Below are 23,400 nucleotides of genomic sequence, written 5' to 3' on the forward strand. Positions count from 1 at the left end.
AATTGAAATCTTACATCTCTTTTCAAAAAAAAATTATACTTAATGTTAGAAATAATAATATAAAATCATTCCCTTTAAAAAAAATAATATAAAATCATTTATATATATATATATGAGTATTATTTAAAAGTTTTGGTTTGTTTAACACTTTTAGGATAATTAGTTTTTTTTACAGAAAGATCAAGTGTTAGCTTTTGTCGCCCATAGGTCAGCGCATGCCTCTAAAATTATATATAACTTACAAAGATATTTACATATCACTCACTAACACAACTCTCACATCTACGTTGCATGAATTGAGCGCACAACATTCTTTGGGAAGGGAAATGTATTGTTTGGCATTTTATAAATTCACAATTCTTTATCTATGTGACGTAAGTGTATCCAAATTAAACAATGATAATGAAATGGAAATGAATATACATCATATCACCAATAATATAGATCATATAGAATACTGCTAAATATTAAAGACACAAAGAGGGTCCTAACGTGAGCGTGACTGTCAAAATCTACATGTTTTCAGTTCCTCTCTCTCTCTCTCGTCTGTCCTGTTCTCAATCACAGAAGAATTCACAGGACAGGTCTGGAGATTCCATTTCCACTCTCACCTCGGTTCTCCCTCGTCTCCATTTTTTCATTCTCACTCTTCTCCACAAAATATAATGTTCCCACTTGAAAAGGTACGATTTTTAATTCATATATATATATAATATACACACATACACCATAATATTATTGTGAATAAACTATTCGATAAAATGTTTCTTTGAATCTTTCTATATTGCAAAAAAGAGAATTTTGTTTGCTGGCACTTGTTTCTTAACCTCTTTTTAGCTCATTCGTTGATTCTGCGAGCACCATGCTTTTCTTGTTTCAGTGCTGTTTCCTTGTTCTATCCATGTCGAATAAAATATTACCAAAAGGATCTATACAATTTGAGATACGTTGAATCGTCAAACTCCAATGGTTTTCCTTTTTCTGTTTGCATTTTTTTCTTCTACAAATCTCTGTTTCTCATAATTATACTTAGTTTTATACTTTTATTCAACGTATAGTTCTCAGAATTTGGTCAATAAGCATTTTGGACGGTTACTTCTTTTCATTTTTTGCTTTCCGTAATTTTGAGTGGAAAAGGTTAATGATTGTTGTCCTTCACTTCATAGCCTCATTTTCTTCTCTGCATCATCTCTTAGGATAAAAAACTTCAGTACAATGTGTAGATAGTTGAACTTCTAAAGTATTTAGTAGAAAATTTAATTTTTGTGTAGTGTATATGAAAACAATTTGTTAGGAGATTTCTCTCATTTAATGTGATTTAAAGACTCAAAAAAATTGTCTCATTGCTGTCGGTAATGAGATATTTATTTAATGGAAAAACCTTTTTTTGGGGATAATTTGAGATTCTTCTATGGAACTCTGTGGTTTTAGGTAGCTATTTCCTCAGTACAATAAAAAAGTTTCCTTTTTATGGAAACGGGATCTGCTTTTCCTAACTTATAAAGAATAAAAAAGAATTATGATTATAATAATGATAATAACAATAATAGTAACAATAATAATTCATTAATTCTAATCCATGCTTCTAGTCTGATTCCTCTGAAAAAGGAACTGATGGAGGTCATGATTTCTACTTCTGAGCTTGTCTCATCTGCCCAAAATGCCTTAAACAATTCCAAATCTGGTCACGTTTTGTCTCTCTGTTGTGGTTAGTGCAGGCCGGTACAGATAAGAGGATATGATTATGGATAAATTATAAAAGAAATGAAAAAAAAACAACAGTTAACTACAGTAGTATACAGTACTTTTCAACTGATTTGATTTTATTAGCTTAAACTGAGGTATTACAAGTTATTATGTGAATGTTGCCGTGTTAAATATTTAAATGGTGTTAGTCTTACTGTTTATAGTGATTATGTTTATAGTGATTATGTCCGGCTTGAAAAGATATAAGTGGAGGAAACCTCGCAGATCAGCTAACATGAAATTGTTATAGTTAAAGAAGATATTTTAGATTCGACTCTTGTAAATGCGTTTTTCTTAAATAATTGATAGGTAGACTAGTAAAGTTTTGCTGTTTATAATCATCTTAGTCGGCTTAAATATGATTATCTGAAGGATACCTTAAAGAAGTATATATTAGTATAACTGCTTTCTCATCCTTTGTTATCTCTCTTCTTCATCTCAACTCTCATCTCTTTCTTTCTTTCTTTCTTTCTTTGTGGTCATGATGCAGGGCTGGTTCTGACTTGAATTGGCTTCTTCTGACTCCAAAAAAAAGAAAAGGGAGAAGAATTAATGGAGAATGACACATTCTCTGGTGTTGGACACGGTATACTACAGCAGATTGATGGCAAGGTGTTGCATACGTTTCAGAAGAGCTTTGTTCAAGTACAGAACATCTTGGATCAGAACAGGGTTCTCATCAATGAGATAAACCAGAATCATGAGTCTAAGGTCCCTGACAACCTTAACAGGAATGTGGGACTTATTAAAGAGCTCAACAACAACATAAGAAGAGTGGTTGACTTGTATGCAGATCTTTCAAGTTCCTTCACGAAATCCATTGATGTTAATTCTGAGGGGGATTCAAGTGGTGCTGTGAAATCAGATGGGAAAGCTTGCCACAAGCGAAACAGGCCTACATAGAGAGTTTCTTTCTTTGTCTTCTTAATTCTTTTGCTTGGTGGTGGAGAATCACAACTTCACAACTTGTATTTGGATCAGCTTCTCACTCGTCAAAATCAGTTCTAAACCACAGAAACTACTCACCGAAGCTTTTCTCCAGAATTGTTTTGATTTAAAAAATCAATTGTAGAAGAGTTTCCCAGCATGCGTAGAACAAGATTAGATTCTGTAACTTAAGCTCTCTCTTGTATCTCATGTCTCTCTTTAGTTCATCACTTACTTCTTATATGTCCAATGAAAAAAAAATATTGATTTTGTACCCGGATTCCTCTCATTGTAACCTTGTAATTTTGGATCTAATAAAAGTCAAGCATGTTCAAAAGGAAAATCAGGCTTTTTTAAGTTTTAGTTTGGTTTTACCCTTAGATTATAATGTGATGGAAAGTAATTTTCAGATGACCCTTTTCTCTCTTTTATCAGCATTTTTCTGATTTCTTTGATCATTGATGAGCTAGATTGAATGAGGTAAAGGTTGAGTTTCCATTAACTTTTTCTAAAGGTTCTTTTTCATCATGATACTTTTACTCTCTTTAGATTTTCAACTCAAAATGTTATTCCTAGTTCTTACTTAAGGTAATAACTGAAATTGAGAAGTGAATGCAGATACTGTTTTAGCCTCATTCCCATGAAAGCAGAGCTTTTGCCAAAAAAAACTATACCTGATTTTTATCTCATTAGTGTCCTTATTGTGGGTGTGAGAGCTGAGAAGAGTACATACATGAATACAGATAGATGTGTGTGAAGATGCTCTGAAACAGGTGTAAGAAAGCAGCTTTAGGTAAATCTTCTTTTTGGTTCCCAATCACGCATCACCACAGAAACAGAATCTCAGATGAGAGATTATGAGCTGTTGACTATATGTTTTCGCAATGATATTGAGACATCTAAAGAGTGAAGACATTCATTTTTACCCGACTAATGATATATACACACCTCTCCACTTTTTTTCCACATTCATTTCTATTTATTTCTCTTTTCTCTATCAATCAAATCACATATCACATCGTTACTTTCTCTCCCATTTCTTCCTATCTCTCTCTTCCTCCACCTCTCCACACTTCAAAAATAAGGTGTGAAAATATAATTACTCATTTTTACCCTCTGTCTCTCACTCTCTTTTTGTAATACTCATCAAATCTCATATTTATTATTTTTATCTATTTTCTTTTTATCTTACTTAGATATGTGTACTATGCGAATTTTCTTTATTTATAGCTAATGTATTGTTTTGGCTGGTAAAGTATTATGAAAATTAACTTATAATAAAGTACTACTCTGACCGGAGGCAGATGCATTTAAGTGACCTAACTAGTAACTACTAAGCGCGTAGATTGGCTTAAACAAAGCTCTCAAATTTGAGTTTATATACATGTATTTGCGTTAAATACTTATTAGAAAATGTTTCATTGTTATTGTGATTTTATCCAAATCGAACATGATTGTCTCAGTCTAGTCTCAATATTACATATATACTAGTGCTTAAAAAAAATATGCACAAGGGACCCAAAGGTTATCTTTTGGGGTGGAACTGAACTTCTCTATGCTTATCCCTTCTTTCTCATGTTCTTTCTACTTCACTTTTCAATTTTGCTCCTCCTTTTTATTCTCTTGATGCAATAAATGTCTTCTATCATAGAGCTTCTAGTTGATAATTCTCTGGATTGGATTCCTCTCTCTCCCTGATTGAGCACATGTCTTTGTTGGGGGGCCTGGTGTGTACTGATATTAGGAGAGAGGCCCCCACATGAGTTATCGCTGGAAATGGCCGGTTTCTGGTTTAGATTTTGCACATTGAAGGAGAGGGCATTTTCCTTAACTACAAAAGTGCTTATGACATAAGCGCTTATTCATAAGATGTTTTAAAAAGTTTATTGAAAGAAATTGAAAATAAGCTATATATAAGCATAAGCTCTTTTTCATAAGCTATTCTGAATAGCTTATGAAAATAAGCTCAAAACAGCTTATGGTAGGTCATAAGCTGTTTGCATAAGTTCTCTCAAACACTGACATAAGCGCTTATGCTATCAGATAAGCTTAAATAAGCTCTTCCAAACGGGGTCCAATTCACTAAAATCAAGCTTGTTAGAATGTGAAAAAACATAATGAGAAGTGAGAAAAGGTAGACTCCCTTAGAATTTACTTTCAGTTCAATAAAGCGTGATGAGTGCACTAAAATTTCCCTTTCACATTTTTATCATGGGAATTCAGGATTTGGCATCCAAATGAGCTCAATAAGAACTTTTTGATTAAACCAAACACACACATAAACTTTAAAAAATAAGAGTATTACAAAAATAAGAGAAAAAAAAATGAAGATAAACAAAATAATGAGTACTTCATCAGTTCATCTTCTTGTTGGCTGAATACAAGATTAAAAGAAAAAATGGTTATTTTAAAAGTCAGGGAATCCACAATTTTTTCCCTCAAGACTGACTTTCCCTTCCACCAACCAAGAGTACCATGCACTCCTCTCTTTCTTTTTCACCATTCAAACTTCAACCAAACCTAGTAATTAGAAAAAATCATGTCCACACACTAAATTCAATCCTTAAAAGAGGCACGATAAATTAAATGAGTGCTATAATATTAAAAGACTAGGTAGAAATAGGAAGATAAAATTGGTAAAAAGTATGAGTGAGAGAGAGAGAGAGTGACAATGTGAATGTATAAAAATCATTACTTATGGAATGATATATATAAACAATAATGAACTATAAATGTAAATCTTTCAAATTCAGGATACTAAATTTACTTTCAAGAGAATGCAAATAGTTTTAGTTTTTAAATTTTGATTGTTAAAATAAAATGAAAGTTGGGGTTCAAATCTTAGGAGAGTTGCTGATCAATTGAAATTTTAGTTAATGCAGGGGTTTGAAATCTCGGTCTATGAAGTGCTGAGAATTAAACCTGAAATTTGTGACCAATTGTGTCAACTTAGCATATAAAATTTTACATCATTTTGAGGTGATTGGACATGGAACTAAACATGCATTCGATCATCATTAAAACAGTCTAATAAATGTTTACCCTATTATTGTAGAAGGTTATTTAATGGCCACATGAGGGAGAATGAATAGATGCACCAATAACATCTTTCTGACATAATTTAGTCAAACCTTATCAGCTGCTAGTTAATGCTCCCTTTGTAGAGCAAACTAAGCGAAAATGGAGAGACAACAATGAAAGAGATAGATTTTCTTCGCTTGTTTTTTTTTAAACAAACTTCATTCATTAAGCAAGGGGAGGCAGAGGTCAAAACATGATTCTGATGAACCAACACTATAACAATAGGAAGAAGTTAATAGTAGGTCGTCTTATTTTTTATAAATCCTCACATAAATGTGAAGAAATAATTGGTTTCTTGCTTAAGTTTTTTCACTTTTGGTGATGAGTTTATAAAATTAAAAAAATTAAGCAAGAAACAATCATTTCCTTACGATTTATAAAATGTGAGATGACCACTATTATTTTCTTTCTTTCTTATGGTGTTAGCTAACCAAGTATAAATAAAGAGAGAAAGAATATAATGCTATACATTGAGTATTAACGATCACGTGTACCATTAAATAAATTTTAGGACATTTTTTTCTCTCAATCTTTTATCTTCCTCTCATATTACATTTATTACATATCTTATTTCTCTCTATCTCTTTTAAGTGGTTTACATCCATTTGGTATACAATACTCTGTCTCTAAGCTATACATTATTTGGAGGAGATACGAGGAGGTGGGGGAACAGTGTGAAATAAATCACATGCATGCAATATTTGAGGTAATGATCATGGACTATAAAATCAGATATAAAAAACAAGCTTGGTCCCTACCCAAGCCAAGACAAATTAAACATTGTCTAGTACATAACATGTGCAGTGGGAATCTACTTTTGCCTTTATTTCACTTTGTTCCTTACATTTCCAGCAAATAGGTTGGAAAGGAGGCCAACTCTAGTTTGCCCCTTCAAAGCAATTTTTTTACATATAATAATGCAACTTATTGATATCTACATCATTACTTGGACCCTATTACATTAATGGCTAAAAAGCACTTTTGGCCCCTGATGTTTTAAGTTTGTGCAAATTCTGCCCCTACTCTATTTTTGTCGATGTTTCTACCCTTCATGTTTTCAAACAGTGCATCGTCTACCCCTCATGTTTTCAAACAGTGCATCGTCTACCCCTGACGGAGGGGTAGACGATGCACTGTTTGAAAACATGAGGGGTAGAAACATCGACAAAAATAGATAGGGGCAGAATTTGCACAAACTTAAAACATCAGGGGCCAAAAATGCTTTTTAACCTACATTAATTAATCCGACTATAATAATCCACACCCCATGCCTGAAATGTTTGATTATGACCAAATGACACTTGTAATAATTTGACGATAATTTTAAGTAAGCTATCATACTCTCTCTTTTCTTTATGTTGATGATGTTGACATAGCTTTCTGATTGGTGAATAGTGACACTCAAATTAACGTTTCCTAAATGCGGTAATTCAGTGAGCCTATATTGGATAATCTTGTATGAAGATCATGTCTTAGTGTGATGTTTCACCTGTCAATTAGGGTAACAAAAGTCTTTGTCGTTTTCTCCTTAGATGCACGCTTAGTATTCCAATAAGTTAATTTTGTCGGCGGGCCTAATTCCCTTTAATTTGCTGTTTAGTTTTTTACTTGTTTTGTACTTCAAACTGGCTAAGATCAATAGTTCGTTGCATTAGCTAGTGGGATCATTCAAAAAAAATTATCTTGTCAGGGTGGTGGAAGGGGTAAATTTTTCCGCCTACAAGGAGTTCGAACCCTACCTTTGAGTGATGTTTTATGTTTCGGATTGAACATTTAATAAGAGTATATAGGTCTCAAACTCTAGTAGAGCAAGAGTGAGGTAATAGTCTAATCCTCTTTAGATAGATGTCAAAGTCCATTTACATGATACCAAAACTCCCTTTTATAAGGAGTGCTAATTCCTAAGCTAATTGGGCTTGTTGGGCCTTGCTACGCTTGATCCAACTCCCTTACATACTAGTAACCACCCTATGGCGATCGGTCAAAAACACTGCTCGCCTCTGACGTGCGTGCTCCAATACCCATGATCGTCCCTGGGCGAGCCTCCTAATGGGATGGGGGTCTCACCCAATCCATTTTCCAACTCTTTTACCACGTGAACTATTTAGAGTGGATGTGATGGATGTAGTAGGATCATTGATTTGAATGATATTTAATTCATTGACACCTCTGCAAGTGTAGTACACCCCAACATAAGATAGAGATAGGAAAAATAAAAGAAAATTATGATTTTGTTCATGAGAGAAACCCTAGTAGACACAAAACAAATCAATTCAAACTTACCTTTAAGAATACAATTGAGCATGTATTTACTTATTTGTTCAAACTCCTTTATACATTGAAACCCTATACTCTCTGTTCTGGTAAGGGCTTCCAAAGGGATTGGAAGCATAAAAGACTAAGAAAAATGTATGGAGTGTTATTTCAGTGTCTAGAAGATGAGTTACATAGAGGGGCGGTCTCTCTTTTAGAACAGATTAACATGTCGATCTCCAAACCCTAATTGACACATTCATTACATGGTTGACATGTGTACCAATCATGTCCGTTAATGGAGCGTAATCATTACAGTGTCAGTTAACTTGCAAACCAATCTCACCCATCAGGGAAGCACTTTATCACATGGTCAGCTGACTTGATGCCAGGCTGCGTTGGTCAGCGGAGGTCTTGACCATTGACTGTGTGCGTGATCAGACTTGCTTTCTCATTGACGGTTTGATGTCTTCGGAGTGGAGTGAGCCTTCACTTCGGTCTTCTAGCACGTAAGATCTAGACTTCATTTGTCTCGATCAACGCCAAGAGGGCAGCCTGACCTTCCGGTAGGGACCTAATCATCCAGTCCAAAGTCTCTAACGGTAGACTATCCCTTTAATGAGGGAACAAAACTGTCGCTTGACTTCATCTCACACTCACGCTTTAATCTCACAATCTTAGAGTACACTATCATAATTGTCATGTTCCAACTCACCTCAAACGCGCACACATAATTAAATTAAATAGCTTTTCGTAAACATTTTGCATTTAATTGTATCCTCATGGTTGTGATGTCGAGTCCAAGTTAATCTAATCAAATGGCTCAATCGAATTGATGGACTCGAGCAATCTTTCATTTAGTCTGCGAGTCCCGAAGAAACTGAGTTTTTAAGGAAGATGAAGCATGTCTTGATCAATCAAACATCCTCTTGTCGTGGATGGACTCGATTTGTCCATATGGACATGATCATCCGCTCTACACCATGGAGCCACCATCTCTATCATCACCCTCCCTCATCGATTTCTCTTCACCGCTTCTTTCTCTCTCAGACGGCGGTATTGTTTCGCGTCAAAGAGAGCGGGGGTTTCTGTTTTGTTTTAGAAAAAGAAAGATGAGATTAAGGGATACTCCCCAAGAGAAGGAGTGTGGCCATGGAGGTGAGGTGAAGGAGAGAGTGAGGGGGAATGGGGGATGAATCATGGTTGGATGGTGGTGATTGAGTTTCACATGGTGGCTGGATTTATGAAATGTTTTGGTGAGAAGAAGAACTAACCCTTAATTTAAACCATAGTATTAAATATTTAAATGAACCATTTCATAGGTGCAAATGATAATTATGATTTTTGCACAGAATCAAAATTATTAACCCGTTTGTTCCACCGACCCGCCAACCGTTCCGGTTTATCTATCGGTTCAGCCCGCGAAACCGTTCTCGAATTTTCGCTCTCTTTTTCTCTTCATTCCAGAGTTTGCTTCGGAATCGAGAACCAGAAGCACGATGTCGGTGAATCTGACGGCGAACGCGATTCCGACGATTATCGGCGGCGACGTGAACGCGAAGCCGCTAGTCCAGGTTCTCGACGTTGCCTTAGTCTCCGGCGGCAACAACTCTCAGCAGCAGCAGAGGTACCGTGTTGTGCTCTCTGACGCCGTTTCGTCTCACCAAGCCATGCTCGCCGCTCAGCTCAATGACCATGTCCGAAACGGCCGAGTGAAGAAGGGTTCCGTCGTTCAGCTTATCGATTATATATGCTCTACTCTCCAGAATCGCAAGTATCTCTCTCTCCCTCTCCTCTTTTAGAAACCTAATTTTTCATTCCAGCAATTTCTGCAATTTCTCGGTTGAAATTCAATTTACTGAAGCAAATATTTAAACCTAGAATATATATTTTTTGATTCCTAATGATTCAGCAAAATGGGCATAGTTTTTAGGGAAAAAGTGAATTCTTGTAGCTTCATTGGAAGATAACATGTTTTTTAGTCAAGTGAAGTGTTATGTGAAGATGGGTAGAGGTAGGCAAGATAGAAATGTTAATAAATGCAACCTCATAGTCAATAATATCCCTCAAATTTTTGTTTTTGACCGAGCGCAATAGCATCGTGTGATACAGGTCCCTGAAAGATAACTCAAGTGGTAAGAGCTAGGGACACAAGGGTTGGGTGGGATGAAGGGTGAAGGGTGAAGGCTTCGAACCCTGGGGAGGACTAATTTTCTAACATTAGTGACAACTAACATTTGCCTATAAAAAAAAAGCACCGTGTGATACAGATAGCCGACCTCACTTAGTGGAATAAGACTTTTGTTGTTGTTGTTGTTGTTGTTGTTGTTGTATCCTTATTGTAGAAATGCTAAATCTGAGCATATAGATGTTAGAGTAAAAAACTTGTTGCAAATGGAATGCAGCATCTTCAACTTCAGGTTTTTCATGTGAAACTAATTTAGGTTATTTTGTGTTTGTTTGTCATGGTACAGGATTATTGTGGTGCTTAACATGGAAACTATAATTCTGGATTGCGAGATCATTGGGAACCCGAAGTCATTTATGAATTCTGATTTACCAATTTTGAGAAATGCTGCGGAGAATTTGCCCAGGAGTAGTGGTAATAATTTGGCTGCTAAGAATGCAAGTCATAATGTGCAGAATTTCAGACCAACGGTTCAACCGGCATACCAACCACCTCCTGTTTACAAAGGTCGTGGTGCGATTGTGAAAAATGAGGCACCGGCACGCGTCATTCCTATTGCTGCTTTAAATCCTTATCAAGGTAGGTGGGCTATCAAGGCAAGGGTAACAGCTAAAGGGGATCTGCGCCGCTATAATAATGCTCGTGGAGATGGGAAAGTCTTCTCGTTTGATCTTCTTGATTCTGATGGAGGTGAAATACGAGTAACATGCTTTAATTCTGTAGTTGATCGCTTCTATGATTCAATTGAGGCTGGTAAAGTTTACTTGATATCCAGAGGTAGCTTGAAACCTGCACAGAAGAATTTCAACCATTTGAAGAATGAATGGGAAATTTTTTTGGATTCAAATTCAACTGTTGAGCTTTGCCCAGATGAGGATGGTTCTATACCTAGACAGCAGTTCTCCTTCAGGCCGATAAGTGACATTGAAAATACTGACAGTAACTCCATCCTTGATGTTATCGGGGTAGTGACTTCTGTGAATCCTTCAGTTCCCATCTTGAGGAAGAATGGAATGGAAACTCAGAGAAGAGTTTTGAATCTAAAAGATAGTTCAGGCAGGAGTGTTGAGTTAACACTTTGGGGTGAATTCTGCAATAGGGAAGGACAAAGGCTTCAAGAGATGGTAGATGCTGGGGTTTTCCCCATTTTGGCAGTCAAAGCTGGGAAGGTTAGTGACTTCAGTGGCAAGTCTATTGGTTCTATTTCTACTACACAGCTTTTCATTAATCCAGATTTCCCTGAGGCTCATAGCTTAAGAGATTGGTTTGATCAAGTTGGAAAAGATTCTGCTTCTTTATCAATTTCTAAGGACTTCATTCCTGGAGGACCAAAGAATGAGATACGCAAAACTGTGTCTCAGATCAAAGATGAAGGTCTGGGACGGTCAGACAAGCCAGACTGGATAACAGTCAGGGCGACCATATCATTCATGAAGACTGATACATTTTGTTACACAGCTTGCCCTCTGATGATTGGAGATCGACAGTGCAGTAAGAAAGTAACTAGGTCAGGGAACATGAGTTGGCAATGTGATAGATGCAACCAAGAGTTTGAGGAGTGTGACTACCGGTACCTTCTCCAAGCTCAAATCCTGGATCACACAGGATTAACTTGGGTAACTGCTTTCCAGGAAGCAGGGGAAGAGATTATGGGGTGCTCCGCAAAGGAGTTGTACTTCTTGAAAAATGAAGAGCAGGATGACGACAGGTTTGGAGAAATAATCAAGAGTAAACTCTTCAACCATTTTGTATTCAAGCTGAAAATAAAAGAGGAATTATATGGTGACGAACAGAAGGTGAAGATTACAGTGGTCAAGGCAGATCAGGTGAATTATTCTTCAGAGAGTAGATACATGCTTGATTTGATTTCCAAATTTTGTAGGCAGTGATTGTAATGTGGTTCAAGTGTAATTTCATGCAACGATCATGCCTATTAGTATTAGTTTACAAGCTTTGCATAGAAACAGTCATTAGCTTTTCCATTTCTTTTTTGGTGTAGTATTCTTTCATATCACACAGGAGGATCTATAACACTTTTAAGCGAGCGTTTACATAGGATATTTCGTTCCTCCCAGTGGTAACTAATATTTCTGTATGATCACACACTATTCTCAATTTATCTACTATTATTCTGCTTACTCTCTGATTCGTTCTGATTTTTTGTCAGCTATGTTGATATTTCATATTCCATGAATTTCCATAGTGTTGGATTCAAAATGTAATCTATCATAGGTCTGCTTATTAATTTTGTTCCCGTAGAGCAGAAACATGTAACTAATCTATTTCTGTGATGTGCCAAAACGAAGATAACATTTTAAGAATTGAAAACTTGCTCTCAAGTGGGGTTATTAGTCACATATTACTGGACACAACAGAAAGTTCACTTCATTTCTGAAGAACATTACAGATATGTATCACAATAAGAAAAAAAAAAATCAAGGCCAGCCCTGCAGAATTTCATCAGCCTCGCTTGACGGGATCGAAATTGGAAACACCAACCACAGCACCAATAATGACTACAAGCACAACTCCACCAGCCGCGATGCTGAGCAAGAAGTTCTTGAGAGACGGTGAAACGGCAGCTTCAGCCACATCAGGAACCATCATTGAGGCGGTCATTGCAGCTGCTGTGAGCCCTGTCACAACTTTCTCCTTCATGGAGGCCCTGACTTGAAACCTTCCACTTGATTTTGATGCTGCTGCAGCCCTTGAGGACCGAAGATGCATTGGCTTGAAGAATGCCTCAGAGGTTGGCACCACCCTCTGCTGGCTGGCGTGAGTTAGTGGCATTGCCATTGAAACTGCAGAAGTGGAAGCCATCCCTTTTCTATGGGTTATTTCTTCTTCCCCTGCTAGTTTATTTGCTTGAAGCTTTTCTCTGAATAATTAGGAAATGAGTTTGGTGTGTTGTTTTGTGGGAAACGTGGTGGATGCAGAGTGGAATGAGAGGTGGAAAATTTAGGCATATTACATCTATCTGATGTGGTAGCTTCCCCATTGGAAATGGATGGATAAGGTTATCTCATGGGTCCAGTCATCACTCATTGTGCTGAAATTTTAGTCTGAGGTCCTCAATTGGGTCATTATTTTCGGTAGTCTTTTGTTTTTCCTATTCACTTTATAGGATAAAGCAAGTAATCACAACTATTGATTGAGTTGCTTTAATAACTTTTGAAAATAGGTAATCACTAAAATGGTTGTCGGGACTTACTTTACTTTCTAAAGTTTCTCTTAGAGGAACCAAATTCGTCAACAATATACCACTCACAGTAATAAAACTTACTCCCACAAAGTAGGTAATCACTAAAATGGTTGTCGGGACTTACTTTACTTTCTAAAGTTCCTCTCAGAGTAATATATAGTTTCAGCCTCTGGACTTTCTTTTATTAATGAATGTTACATTGATAAAAAATTATATAGTTTTGTTAGAAAATATATTTTGTATCAACATCATCCAAAATTATCAAGCAGCAGCAACTGAAATACTTAATATGTCAACTCACGAGCACGAGTAAACATAAATAAAAGCCAACCAATTCTCACCATCTCCATTTCAACGGAAATAGTGAAGCCAAATTGCCAATCGATAATCACCTAAATGCTTACACAACAAAGTAGATCTTCATGATTCTCATCTTATATTACAACACACATGGCTCAATATTTATTTCTATTTGACCCTTTGCCCCCATCATCAAACCTTTTCTCTCCTCGTGATTCTTTGTAACTAATACACGTCACGTGCTTAAACTTTGAACTAACAAACATAAAATACGAAGAAAAATAAATCATGTGCTTAAACTTTGAACTTCTGTCTGCACCACCATTCCTTTTTTTTTTTAATGCCCTTTTCTTTATTATTTGGCAACTAGCATTCTTTATGCAATTTGCAAGTTGAGACCTGCTGATTTTACAAGAGTACAAAAAGAATGACACAAATTTTGTTCATTTAAGAAAGTAAACAAAGGAACCTCATGATGCAGTCCTCATTACTAAACAATGCCATTAAACTCCATTTTTCTTGGCCCCTATGAGCTCATTAACTTAAAACAAAAGCACAATGAGTGCATAAACTAGATGCACTTTTTTTCTTGCAACTCGGCTATGTTTACCCGTTTGCACCACTTCAGACGGACATTAGCACTCAGTTCAAGATAAAAATTGAACAGAACTCTTCTTATTTAATGTGATGAAACTCCGTTCATGTTGCATTCAACCGGTATCCAAATAACCACATCATTAGTTAGTCACACCATCTTTGATCTCAAATTTTCACAATTCAATACTGGAATGATATTGGGAGAAACTATGAGTCAAGGACTAATGCTGCATAACTGAGATGAACCATGATGAAAGGTCATCCTTGAACTCTTCATCTTGAAGCTCTTTCTATTCGCACCATTGAGTCTTCGGATTTTACTTTACTGAGATGAACCTCTTGTGGCAGCAGATGATATTTAATACTGAGATCTTCAAGACTTTTCTTTAACTCCAGGACTAAATCAGATCTTCGGCTGTTCTTATCCCCATAATTCTGAAAATTGATGGTGTGAGTAACATATAGACCCATTTTCATCTTGTTTACGTTCTCAATATCCTTAACAATTACACTGTGGTTCGGACGCCAGTGTTGAGGCTTACTATCCAAGTATCTGAAAATTTTATACAAACATATCAAGTTGAAATACAGAACAAAAATGAAGATAATGTATAAACAAATCAGTCAACTCCAGCACATAGCAAAACCAGTTTTGTACAGGTGGTCACATACCTATGTTTGTTAAACAAACAACACCAAAAGATGTATAAGTAATAAACTATACCAGAAAAGTAAAAACTGATGTTCAATCTTCTGCAGTTCTGCTCCATACCAATAAAAAGAAAGATCATGAATTTAGACCTGGTATTCATAAGCATTGTAATTGTATACTAAGTGCATGTTTGAAAATTCTTCTACAACTGATTTTAAAGTCAGGATCAGTTTTGAGGATAAGCTTGTTTGAGTAGCTTTTGAGTTTCAGAATTGATTCTAAGAAAAAAAGTAACCATCTAGGTCTACTACGGGTTTCAAATCCATATCACCCCACCTTTTTTTTACTAGAACTCATTCAAGGATATAGATAACAGAAGTATTGTTTTTTAATTAAACTCTGATTCAAGGAATAATTGAACTAAATTACTTTGCAAATGGGAGAAAGTCATAATAAATCCAACTAAGTGTAAAAATTGGAGCTAGAGCATAGTAAAAACATACGCTTTTAACTTAGCCTTTAAAGCTCCAATCTTTTCTATTGAAGTTGAAACATCAACAGCAAATTCGACCGAATCACTCATTTCTGGACTCCTGTAGAAGTTACTGATTGGCTTGGTTGACAAAACTGAATTTGGGTAAAATATCTTTTCATTGTCATATCTCAAAAAGACTGTTGACAGTATGTTCATCTCTTCTACAATCATCTGTGAAAGGTTTCAGTTAGATACATCTTTTCATGTTGAAGTTAAGAGAGCTGTTAGAGTTGAAAATTACCTGAACACCATCAATGACACAGCGATCACCAACATCATACGGGTGCATCACAAAAACAAATATAATAGCTTCAAATACAGTCTTAGCTGTGTTGCCAAAAATAAACACCACAAGTAAAAGCTGGGAGGAAATGAAGACAAGAACTTGGGTTGTTAAGAATCCCATTAGAAGTAACCACACAATAAGGATCACAACAAGGACAACTACAGAAGCAAGCTTATTCAAGTCATCAACGGCTGTATTGGTATCATTTAGTGAATGTACCAATGATCTGCGTTCAAAGTAGACTTTCACCTGCAAACAAGAAAAATATGTGATTGTGAGTATCATGCTTGTCACATGAACTGAGTAATACTAATCACTTGATAGTTGTAAGAAAAACATATGCATGATGTCAAGGATATCTATATGTGCTAGGCCATGTGTAGTGGATTTGACAAATCCCTCTTGGATTAAACTATCTTTTGGATCATTATAATTATCTACATGTTCCATAAATTTCAGGGCAGCAAGAATTAAAAGAAACAAATTGGAACCTGATATATTGTCACTAATTCTTAGGATAAAGTGAATGCTCAATAAGCATAGTCTAGAGCTTCTGATAAAAGTAAAGAAATTTAGAGTATTATAAGAAGTTTTACCAGCCAGTTCTTTAGAGACTTCCTCTTAATTCTTCCAGTCTCAACTGCCCCTTCAAATAGGGGAAGAACACTTTCCACTTCTTCAATTTTCATGAAGCGCAAGAGGTCTTCCTTCTCAATGTACCTAGTAAATTTGAGGGTTTAATGAGAATAAGAAGTAATTCCAAATAAAAAAAATAGAATCTGAAAAATGTTCACTCAACTGGTATCCAAACACACACTTACTTGTTTCCTGGCTTGGCTACATTCTTGAAGATTCGATAAGCAGCAGCCTTCGCTTCCCACTCACTTGTAATTTCATTATCTATCTGGTCACTCTCATCTTCATCAACACTCCCTGGTGTATAGGAGATGGTAGACAGCCCAGAGCTCCTGATCACATTAATCAATCCTTTCATGGTCCAAGCAGAAACTTTCTCTTGTTTCATTTTCTTGAGCCTATCTACATCAATGACTTGTTCTTTCTTCCCTTCATTCTTATTCTCTCTAACCATGGTCTTAAAACTGAGTCTGCCACTACTTGAACTCTTGCCTACTGTTTCAGCCATCTCCATCAAAGGTGGCCCAGAAAGAGTCCTGAGAATGTATTGGTGAAAGATTGATTCTTGTACCCTGTCAAAAAACCTAGTAGATTGGAATTTTGAAGATAACAGCTTTATCAAAAATGTTTTTGCTAACCATATAGCTGCTCCAATAAGACCAGAGGCAAGGGCCCTAGTAATATAATTAAGAATCCTTTTAACTTTTCTGGTTCTCTTGACTCCATGTTCCAAGAGTAGACCCCATGCCAAAAGAACCAAACTTAACCATAAAAAGGCCTGAACACTCTTCTTCACACCATAAACAAAGTACAAAACTTTCTTCTTAAACAAGAAGTTCCTTTCCATCAAGAAAACCAGAACATTCATAAACCACTCAGTAACCAGTCTACCACAGATGACAACCAAAGCCAACACACACAATTTCCAGAGCTCCAAACCCCAAATTTGCTTATGTTGCAACTTATGGACCAACAAGCTTGCAATAAAAAATCCCAGAATGCAAACAAAAACAGATAACTCAGTGCAGGCCATAAGTTTCCATTTCTTACCAGTTCTCTTACTCACTTCAACATGTGCAATCTTGTACACTTCTTCATCATCATCTTCCTCTTCTTCCCTTGGAGTCCCAATCAATGGAGTTCTTGGAGTGACAACAGTTCCATCAGCAACATCCCTTGGAGAAGTACCTGAAACCTTCTTGTTAGGAGAACTCCTTACAGATGAATTGGAACTCTTAATAATCTGAGTCTTCTCTTCCACAAAGCTCACATCTCTGGGACATGGTGGTTCCACCATTCTGGACTTTGGTTTCGAAAACTCCGACCGACCCAAAAAGCTGCGTGTGGTTGTCACCAACTCAGTGGAAACTTGACCCCTGCTTCTGAGATTCTCAAGCTCAACTTGAGAATCTCTGAACCCTTTTGTTGGTGAAGTACCCATCTGGGTATTGAGCTGAGGAGAGTAAGAAGAAGTGCTTTCAGCAACTGGAGACCCTCTAGATTCTCTACGAGCATACAAAGCTGCATCTTCGGTGTCCGAAATGCGGAGAACAACCTCGTTCTTTGTCCTTTTCTTGTCTACCACTCCTTCTTGTTCTTCTTCCATGACAAGTTGGAATGCTTTCTAGATTCTCCAAATGCTAGTCCTTAGATTTCAATCAGCAGAACAATGATTACCCTTATCCGGAAAGTTTGAAACATTCCAAGAATCTGTGAAGACCCTACAAGTTTGTATACTAGATTCTTTGCTTGGTTGGGAATTTATGAGTATCAGACAGTAGATTTTTTTGGTTTTTTTTCGAAAGAAGAAAATGTTGGAAGATGCAGAAAGAGGAAAGTAGACAAAGATATGTTTCCAATTGAGAAACGTGGTTTTGTTTGTGCATGTTTGAAGTTCATTTGAATGGCAGATGAAGGTGATTATTTCTGACAGTGACCGACAAACAAGACTGAAATGGTGTTAATGCGGTGCCATTGAAATTGCAGAGTGCACCCTTTTAGTTGGAAATAAAAAAGGAGAATGTGAACAATGTTCTATTATAAAATAGTAAGAATTTATGAAAAATATTGACTAAAAGCAATGGAGATTGACATGACATACTGATATTAGTATACTATTTAGCCATGTGGGATGAGAACTAAGTCTTCACGTTGCAAACTTAGTTTAGCATAAATTGAGATTGGCGTGAGTTTAACTTTTACATTCTCATTCTCATATGTTGAGAGTTTAAATTGTCTTTGTCATTTAGTAAAATTGGATAATCCTCATTGAGGAAATTATTCGGTGCTCTTATCAATTGATGAGTTTCTGCTGGCCTCCTTAACGTGGAATAATGTTAAGTTAGCATACCAATTCCACCTCCACCTTATGAGATTAAGTAGGAATGAGAGAGAAATGAATGATATGATTTGTGATTTGACAGGAAATGCAGAGAGAGAGAGATAGAAAGAAAAATAGATGGAAATGAGATGGAAGAGAAAGTTAAGTTTGTATATATCATCACTCCCCTAGCGTGCCACTCACTCTAGACTCGATAATAAGAGACATTTTCTCTCTGTTTTACCATTTTTTATCAATAAAAAAAGTCATCTCATTTTGTGAGTAGGTTCTTAGTAGTGTTATAATTGACTATGGAGAATATCTTGCACACACACTAGTATTTTCTCCACAAATAATGGGCATCATTACTTTAACATCCAATCACATTCAACTTTAACCAATCAAAATTCTCGCTTTCATGTTTTGCGGCGGGGGGAGGGGGGTTTGTCGTCCAGAATTTTGGCCCAATTGATTGATCGAGTCTACAATTGCATAATGATCTCATTGAAGGAAACAACCAATTCATCTCCCCAACTTCACTTAAGAAGGGATCACGGTCAACCGAGGTCAACCGAGGTCAACTGACTAATGGAGGGGGTCATTAAGCATGAACCCTAATTCTTATCATATATATCTATAATAGATAGGACACTAGGTTGCCGATTGATCTAGTTTCATTGCTCTTCGCGTGAATAAGTGAGATCTCACTTTCCAAAGTTAAATGAACGTGCTTTCAATCTAAAATCAAACATGCTCTATGATATTATCTTTCAACTTAAAGCATGTTTGGATACATATTCACTCACGTTACCGCAGTTTTCAAAAAAGGAAAAACATAGAAACACATAGAACATCTATTATAATATAGTAATGCTCAAGCGCGCAATGTGACGCCGCCACATCAACGTCTATTCCTCTAACAAAAGTACCCACATCAGCAATTTTAATGACGTGTCATAATGTAATTTCTAAGGATGGAACAGAGCTAGAGATCCACACAGACACATAATAGAAGATCGATACAGACACAAAATAGAACTACAGATCAACCCCGTAAAAACCTTATTTTCATCTTCCCCAATCCTCTTGGTCGAGAATCTCACGGTTCGTCAGCCTGCAACTACGACGATGGCGACACAGCCACTTCTTCCTCCCGTGATACAGGCTTCATGAATCAACCATGGCTGCCCCCTTTTCCTGACAACGGACGAGGAAGCGACGCAGACTCTTCTCCCTTCTCCCGCGACTATGTCAACGGTGACAACGTTAATTCCAACACAATCCTTCTTCTTTCGCTTCCCCTCCCGTCAGTTAGTGTTCGGGAACTACGTCTATTTCGCTGTGCCCAGCACCCCGCCGCTGTCAATTTTCGATGGCCAATTGCTCCAGGAGCAATATCAGAGTCCAACTTCGATGGATATCATGGAAACGACGGAGACAAAGGTAATCTTTCCCCTTCATTTTCAATTCTTATTTTTGTTTTGTTTCATCTTACTAGGATACAATACAGCTGCTGGATTGAGGGAACATATTTTACTTGTAAAAATTGCAGTTTTCCCTTTAGTCATCCAAGTCCTTTAGTAAATTGGGATTATGTCGATCATTACCTACATCTACATAAAAGTAAATATTGATCTATCACTAAAAGAGGCAGTGAGGAGGATTGATCAAATATCTGTGCTTTATTCATGTTATCCTGTCATGGCATGGTACTTTATAAATGAAAATAGGTACTAACCAAGACTAAATTTTTTCTGTATTATTGAAAAACTATATTTGCTGCAGGTTGCAGAAACAACATTTTTACAAGATGGGAGAAAGGTTTGGGAAATTAATGTTTCTGCCTTTATATGAATCACTATGCTTTGGACCTTATAAGTTCTCTCAACATTTTGGTCAAACTTAGCTTCTTCTATGTTATATCTCACCTGGTATGTTATTTGTGTCCTTTGCCATTTGAGAAATTTAGATTGCAAATCTTGCTCTGTTTCATTTGTCTTATGCATGATATTTACCCATGACACCATTTCCCTATTAGCACGGCTCAAGCTTTTGTTTCTTAATAAATATTTGGTCCTCTACTTGCACTCTACATCATTTGAGAGCAATTAATACCACTCCAGCATGAACTAAAGATTAATTTCTTTATCTAAATAATCTGTTGTAAGAGTAGTTTTAACTTACCCTCACAAATGGAAAATAGCAACTAATCAAGGGCTCCCTGATCTGATTGTGGTCAAAATGCTTCTCATTAGAAGTTGAACTGATATTGGATGCTATTATTAAATATTTCATATGATGTCCATCATAATCATAGGTTCAGATTTTAATCATATATTACTATTTATAATAGGCAGAACAATACATTCCCCCTTTGCTTTTAGTTGCGCAGATGCCAAGTTGTAATCAATATTCATATCTCTTCCGAGGTGCTGAACCTGGTCCTCCCTACACCATGAGATCATCTCATTACAAATGCTGCTAAATTTAATTTATATCTAGACATACATCAGAAGTCATTTTAAACTGATTAATAACATCTTAAATTTGCATCTATTTCTAAAAATATCCTATTTGCAGGTAAAATGGTTCTACTGGATAAATTACTTTCCAAACTAAAGGAACGGGATTCCAGGGCACTTAAATTTACACAGGTCGGTTCTATATAAGAATTAGAATCCTTTCAAATGGCTGTCAATAACTTATTTTTCCTGCTGTATTTGTTTCAATTCTAGCTTATTTTATATCTCTTCTTCATATGACTAGGCTGTTAGATATACTTGAAGATTATTTAATGTTTCAAGGATACCAACATTCCCGCATAGAAGACAATATTGATGGAGAACATCGTCATGCTTCCATTGCTGTTTTTGTTGCCATTAATCTTGCTACTGCAGACATTGACATTCTTTATGACAGTGACCGGTGAGAATTTCACTTATGTTAGCACCCTTCCGATTTAGATTACTGCCTTATGTACACAACTAATTGTTCGTTCATAATTGGTGGTGTTAAAACGAGAACCAACAGGTTGACCTATAAGCTCAAGATCAGGCTCATAGGATTGGCCAGAAGAAAGAAGTTGAAGTTTACATATTCTGCTCATTATTAGGTATGTTTCTAATATTATAATTCTATCTAGAAGTATGGATACAATCACTGTACATGAATAATATAATTCAAAGATTTAAGTATTGAAGGAATCCAAAAGGACAACTATTTTAAAGTGCTGGTGCCTCCTATTTCCTGCTTTCATTTTGTGTCAATATCTCATATCATGCCATCATGGTAATTGCACAGTATACGATTGAGGAAAAAGTCATTGAAAGGGCTTACAAAAAGCAAAGTAACTTTGAATTAATCCTTCTGAAACCTTCCTTATGATTTAAGAGTAAACAAATGCACATGTCACACTCTTATTCATACATTAATTTTGGTGTGGAGATACATCTAAGTGATCTAACCTCCAACTTTTTTTTTTACTCTTTATGTTTAGTGAAAGTTCTTTGTTAGAGTGACGTGTTACATGCTCAAAACCACAAGTTCTAGCTCAGGCTTGGCTATTCAATATTTGCTCACAACAAATATCATCGGATGAAGAAGAACCTTTGGTGTTTAAAAAGAAAAAAAAAGCTACCATCGGAAAAGCCGAGACAACGTGCATCATTTGATCAAGAAGAAATCAACGGCACAAATGACATTACTTCAGCAGATGAAGAACAAATTTTGATTCAAACCTTGAGGACAAACACATCTAAGAGAACCACAGTTAGAAATACAAACACCACAAGGAAGCCAAAAAGATTAACAAGACAAAAAAAATAGAGAGTAATTCCTTATGTAGCTTATATTTCATTTCCTACAATTAATATCATGTATTTGACTATTTTATTTGAAAATCAAAAGCTTATTTTAATTACATCATGCTCTTAGTTCAAAATAATGGTTACATTAAATTTGACAATAACCACTCATCAGTGAATTGAAAAAAAAAAACTCAATAATACATAAACTCCAATAATGCACGAAATATAGGCAACCACTTTGTATGTCTTAACAACCACCAATAATATAAGAAATATTTATACGCAGATACACTACACATTTAGTTAGTCGTATTCGCCCGCGCAACGCGCGGGTTGTAGTCTAGTTGCATTTAATGTGAAAGCTTCAGCTTCCATTGTATTTATGAAGTACTTTCACACTCATTTTATCAACACCCTTACAAATATCTAGCTTGTCTTTCACTTAACCAACATATGGCGATAAAGTTAAACTAATTTAATCCGACATAACTCAAACTGAGTAATGATATATACACACATCACTTTCTCTTCCATCTCATTTTCACATTTTTTCTTCCTATCTCTCTCTGCATTTCCCTGTCACATCACAAATCATATCATTTATTTCTCTCTTATTTCTACATAATCTCACAAGATGGAGATAGAATTGGTATGTCAACTAAACATTATTCATTTGTTGAAGAGGATTTGTATTAAGAAATTAAGTGTGGATTTAAAATCTCACATTATTTAAAAATGGTTTAATTTTTTTAATTGCATGATTTAGTTGAAGACTATATAAAAGATAAAAAAAAATTCAAATTCAATACAATTTTTTTTTTGGTAAATATGTGGTTTGTTCGTCCTTTATTGATGTTCTTTATTATCAGAA

General features: G+C 36.0%; 5 protein-coding genes across 7 annotated transcripts; 3 read left to right on the forward strand and 2 right to left on the reverse strand.

The window, feature by feature from the left end:
• Positions 1 to 481: 481 nt before the first annotated feature.
• LOC130726497 (protein ELF4-LIKE 4-like) lies at positions 482 to 3,016 on the forward strand. 2 transcript variants are annotated; one of them, XM_057577774.1, is made up of 2 exons: positions 482 to 683; positions 2,237 to 3,016. In XM_057577774.1, exon 2 carries the CDS (start codon positions 2,299 to 2,301, stop codon positions 2,647 to 2,649), a length of 351 nt encoding a protein of 116 aa, XP_057433757.1. In that variant the 5' UTR covers positions 482 to 683; positions 2,237 to 2,298; the 3' UTR covers positions 2,650 to 3,016. The 2 variants fall into 2 exon arrangements, with proteins under 2 accessions (XP_057433757.1, XP_057433758.1); XM_057577775.1 differs by lacking the exon at positions 482 to 683 and adding an exon at positions 762 to 2,055.
• A 6,326-nt stretch (positions 3,017 to 9,342) lies between these two features.
• Positions 9,343 to 12,333, forward strand: LOC130723056 (replication protein A 70 kDa DNA-binding subunit A-like). Its single transcript, XM_057573978.1, has 2 exons — positions 9,343 to 9,781; positions 10,482 to 12,333. Exons 1-2 carry the CDS (start codon positions 9,507 to 9,509, stop codon positions 12,082 to 12,084), a joined length of 1,878 nt encoding a protein of 625 aa, XP_057429961.1. The 5' UTR covers positions 9,343 to 9,506; the 3' UTR covers positions 12,085 to 12,333.
• A 155-nt stretch (positions 12,334 to 12,488) lies between these two features.
• Positions 12,489 to 13,134, reverse strand: LOC130723057 (uncharacterized). Its single transcript, XM_057573979.1, has one exon. It carries the CDS (start codon positions 13,013 to 13,015, stop codon positions 12,656 to 12,658), a length of 360 nt encoding a protein of 119 aa, XP_057429962.1. The 5' UTR covers positions 13,016 to 13,134; the 3' UTR covers positions 12,489 to 12,655.
• An 891-nt stretch (positions 13,135 to 14,025) lies between these two features.
• Positions 14,026 to 18,407, reverse strand: LOC130723745 (mechanosensitive ion channel protein 10-like). Its single transcript, XM_057574869.1, has 5 exons — positions 16,589 to 18,407; positions 16,364 to 16,487; positions 15,723 to 16,016; positions 15,450 to 15,652; positions 14,026 to 14,847 (listed from the first exon to the last, which is right to left on the reverse strand). The coding sequence occupies exons 1-5, from the start codon at positions 18,007 to 18,009 to the stop codon at positions 14,568 to 14,570; spliced, it is 2,322 nt and encodes a 773-aa protein (XP_057430852.1). The 5' UTR covers positions 18,010 to 18,407; the 3' UTR covers positions 14,026 to 14,567.
• Positions 18,408 to 19,702: 1,295 nt separating this feature from the next.
• On the forward strand, positions 19,703 to 22,642 carry LOC130726078 (uncharacterized). Of its 2 annotated transcripts, none has more exons than XM_057577300.1 (6): positions 19,703 to 20,166; positions 20,509 to 20,544; positions 21,304 to 21,377; positions 21,490 to 21,648; positions 21,754 to 21,835; positions 22,220 to 22,642. In XM_057577300.1, exons 1-4 carry the CDS (start codon positions 19,893 to 19,895, stop codon positions 21,505 to 21,507), a joined length of 402 nt encoding a protein of 133 aa, XP_057433283.1. In that variant the 5' UTR covers positions 19,703 to 19,892; the 3' UTR covers positions 21,508 to 21,648; positions 21,754 to 21,835; positions 22,220 to 22,642. The 2 variants fall into 2 exon arrangements, 1 of the variants encoding a protein (XP_057433283.1); XR_009014705.1 differs by having other exon boundaries at positions 19,706 to 20,166; positions 20,509 to 20,654.
• Positions 22,643 to 23,400: the final 758 nt, after the last annotated feature.

Source organism: Lotus japonicus, chromosome 6 (assembly GCF_012489685.1).
Source record: "Lotus japonicus ecotype B-129 chromosome 6, LjGifu_v1.2".
Lineage (NCBI taxonomy): Eukaryota > Viridiplantae > Streptophyta > Magnoliopsida > Fabales > Fabaceae > Lotus > Lotus japonicus.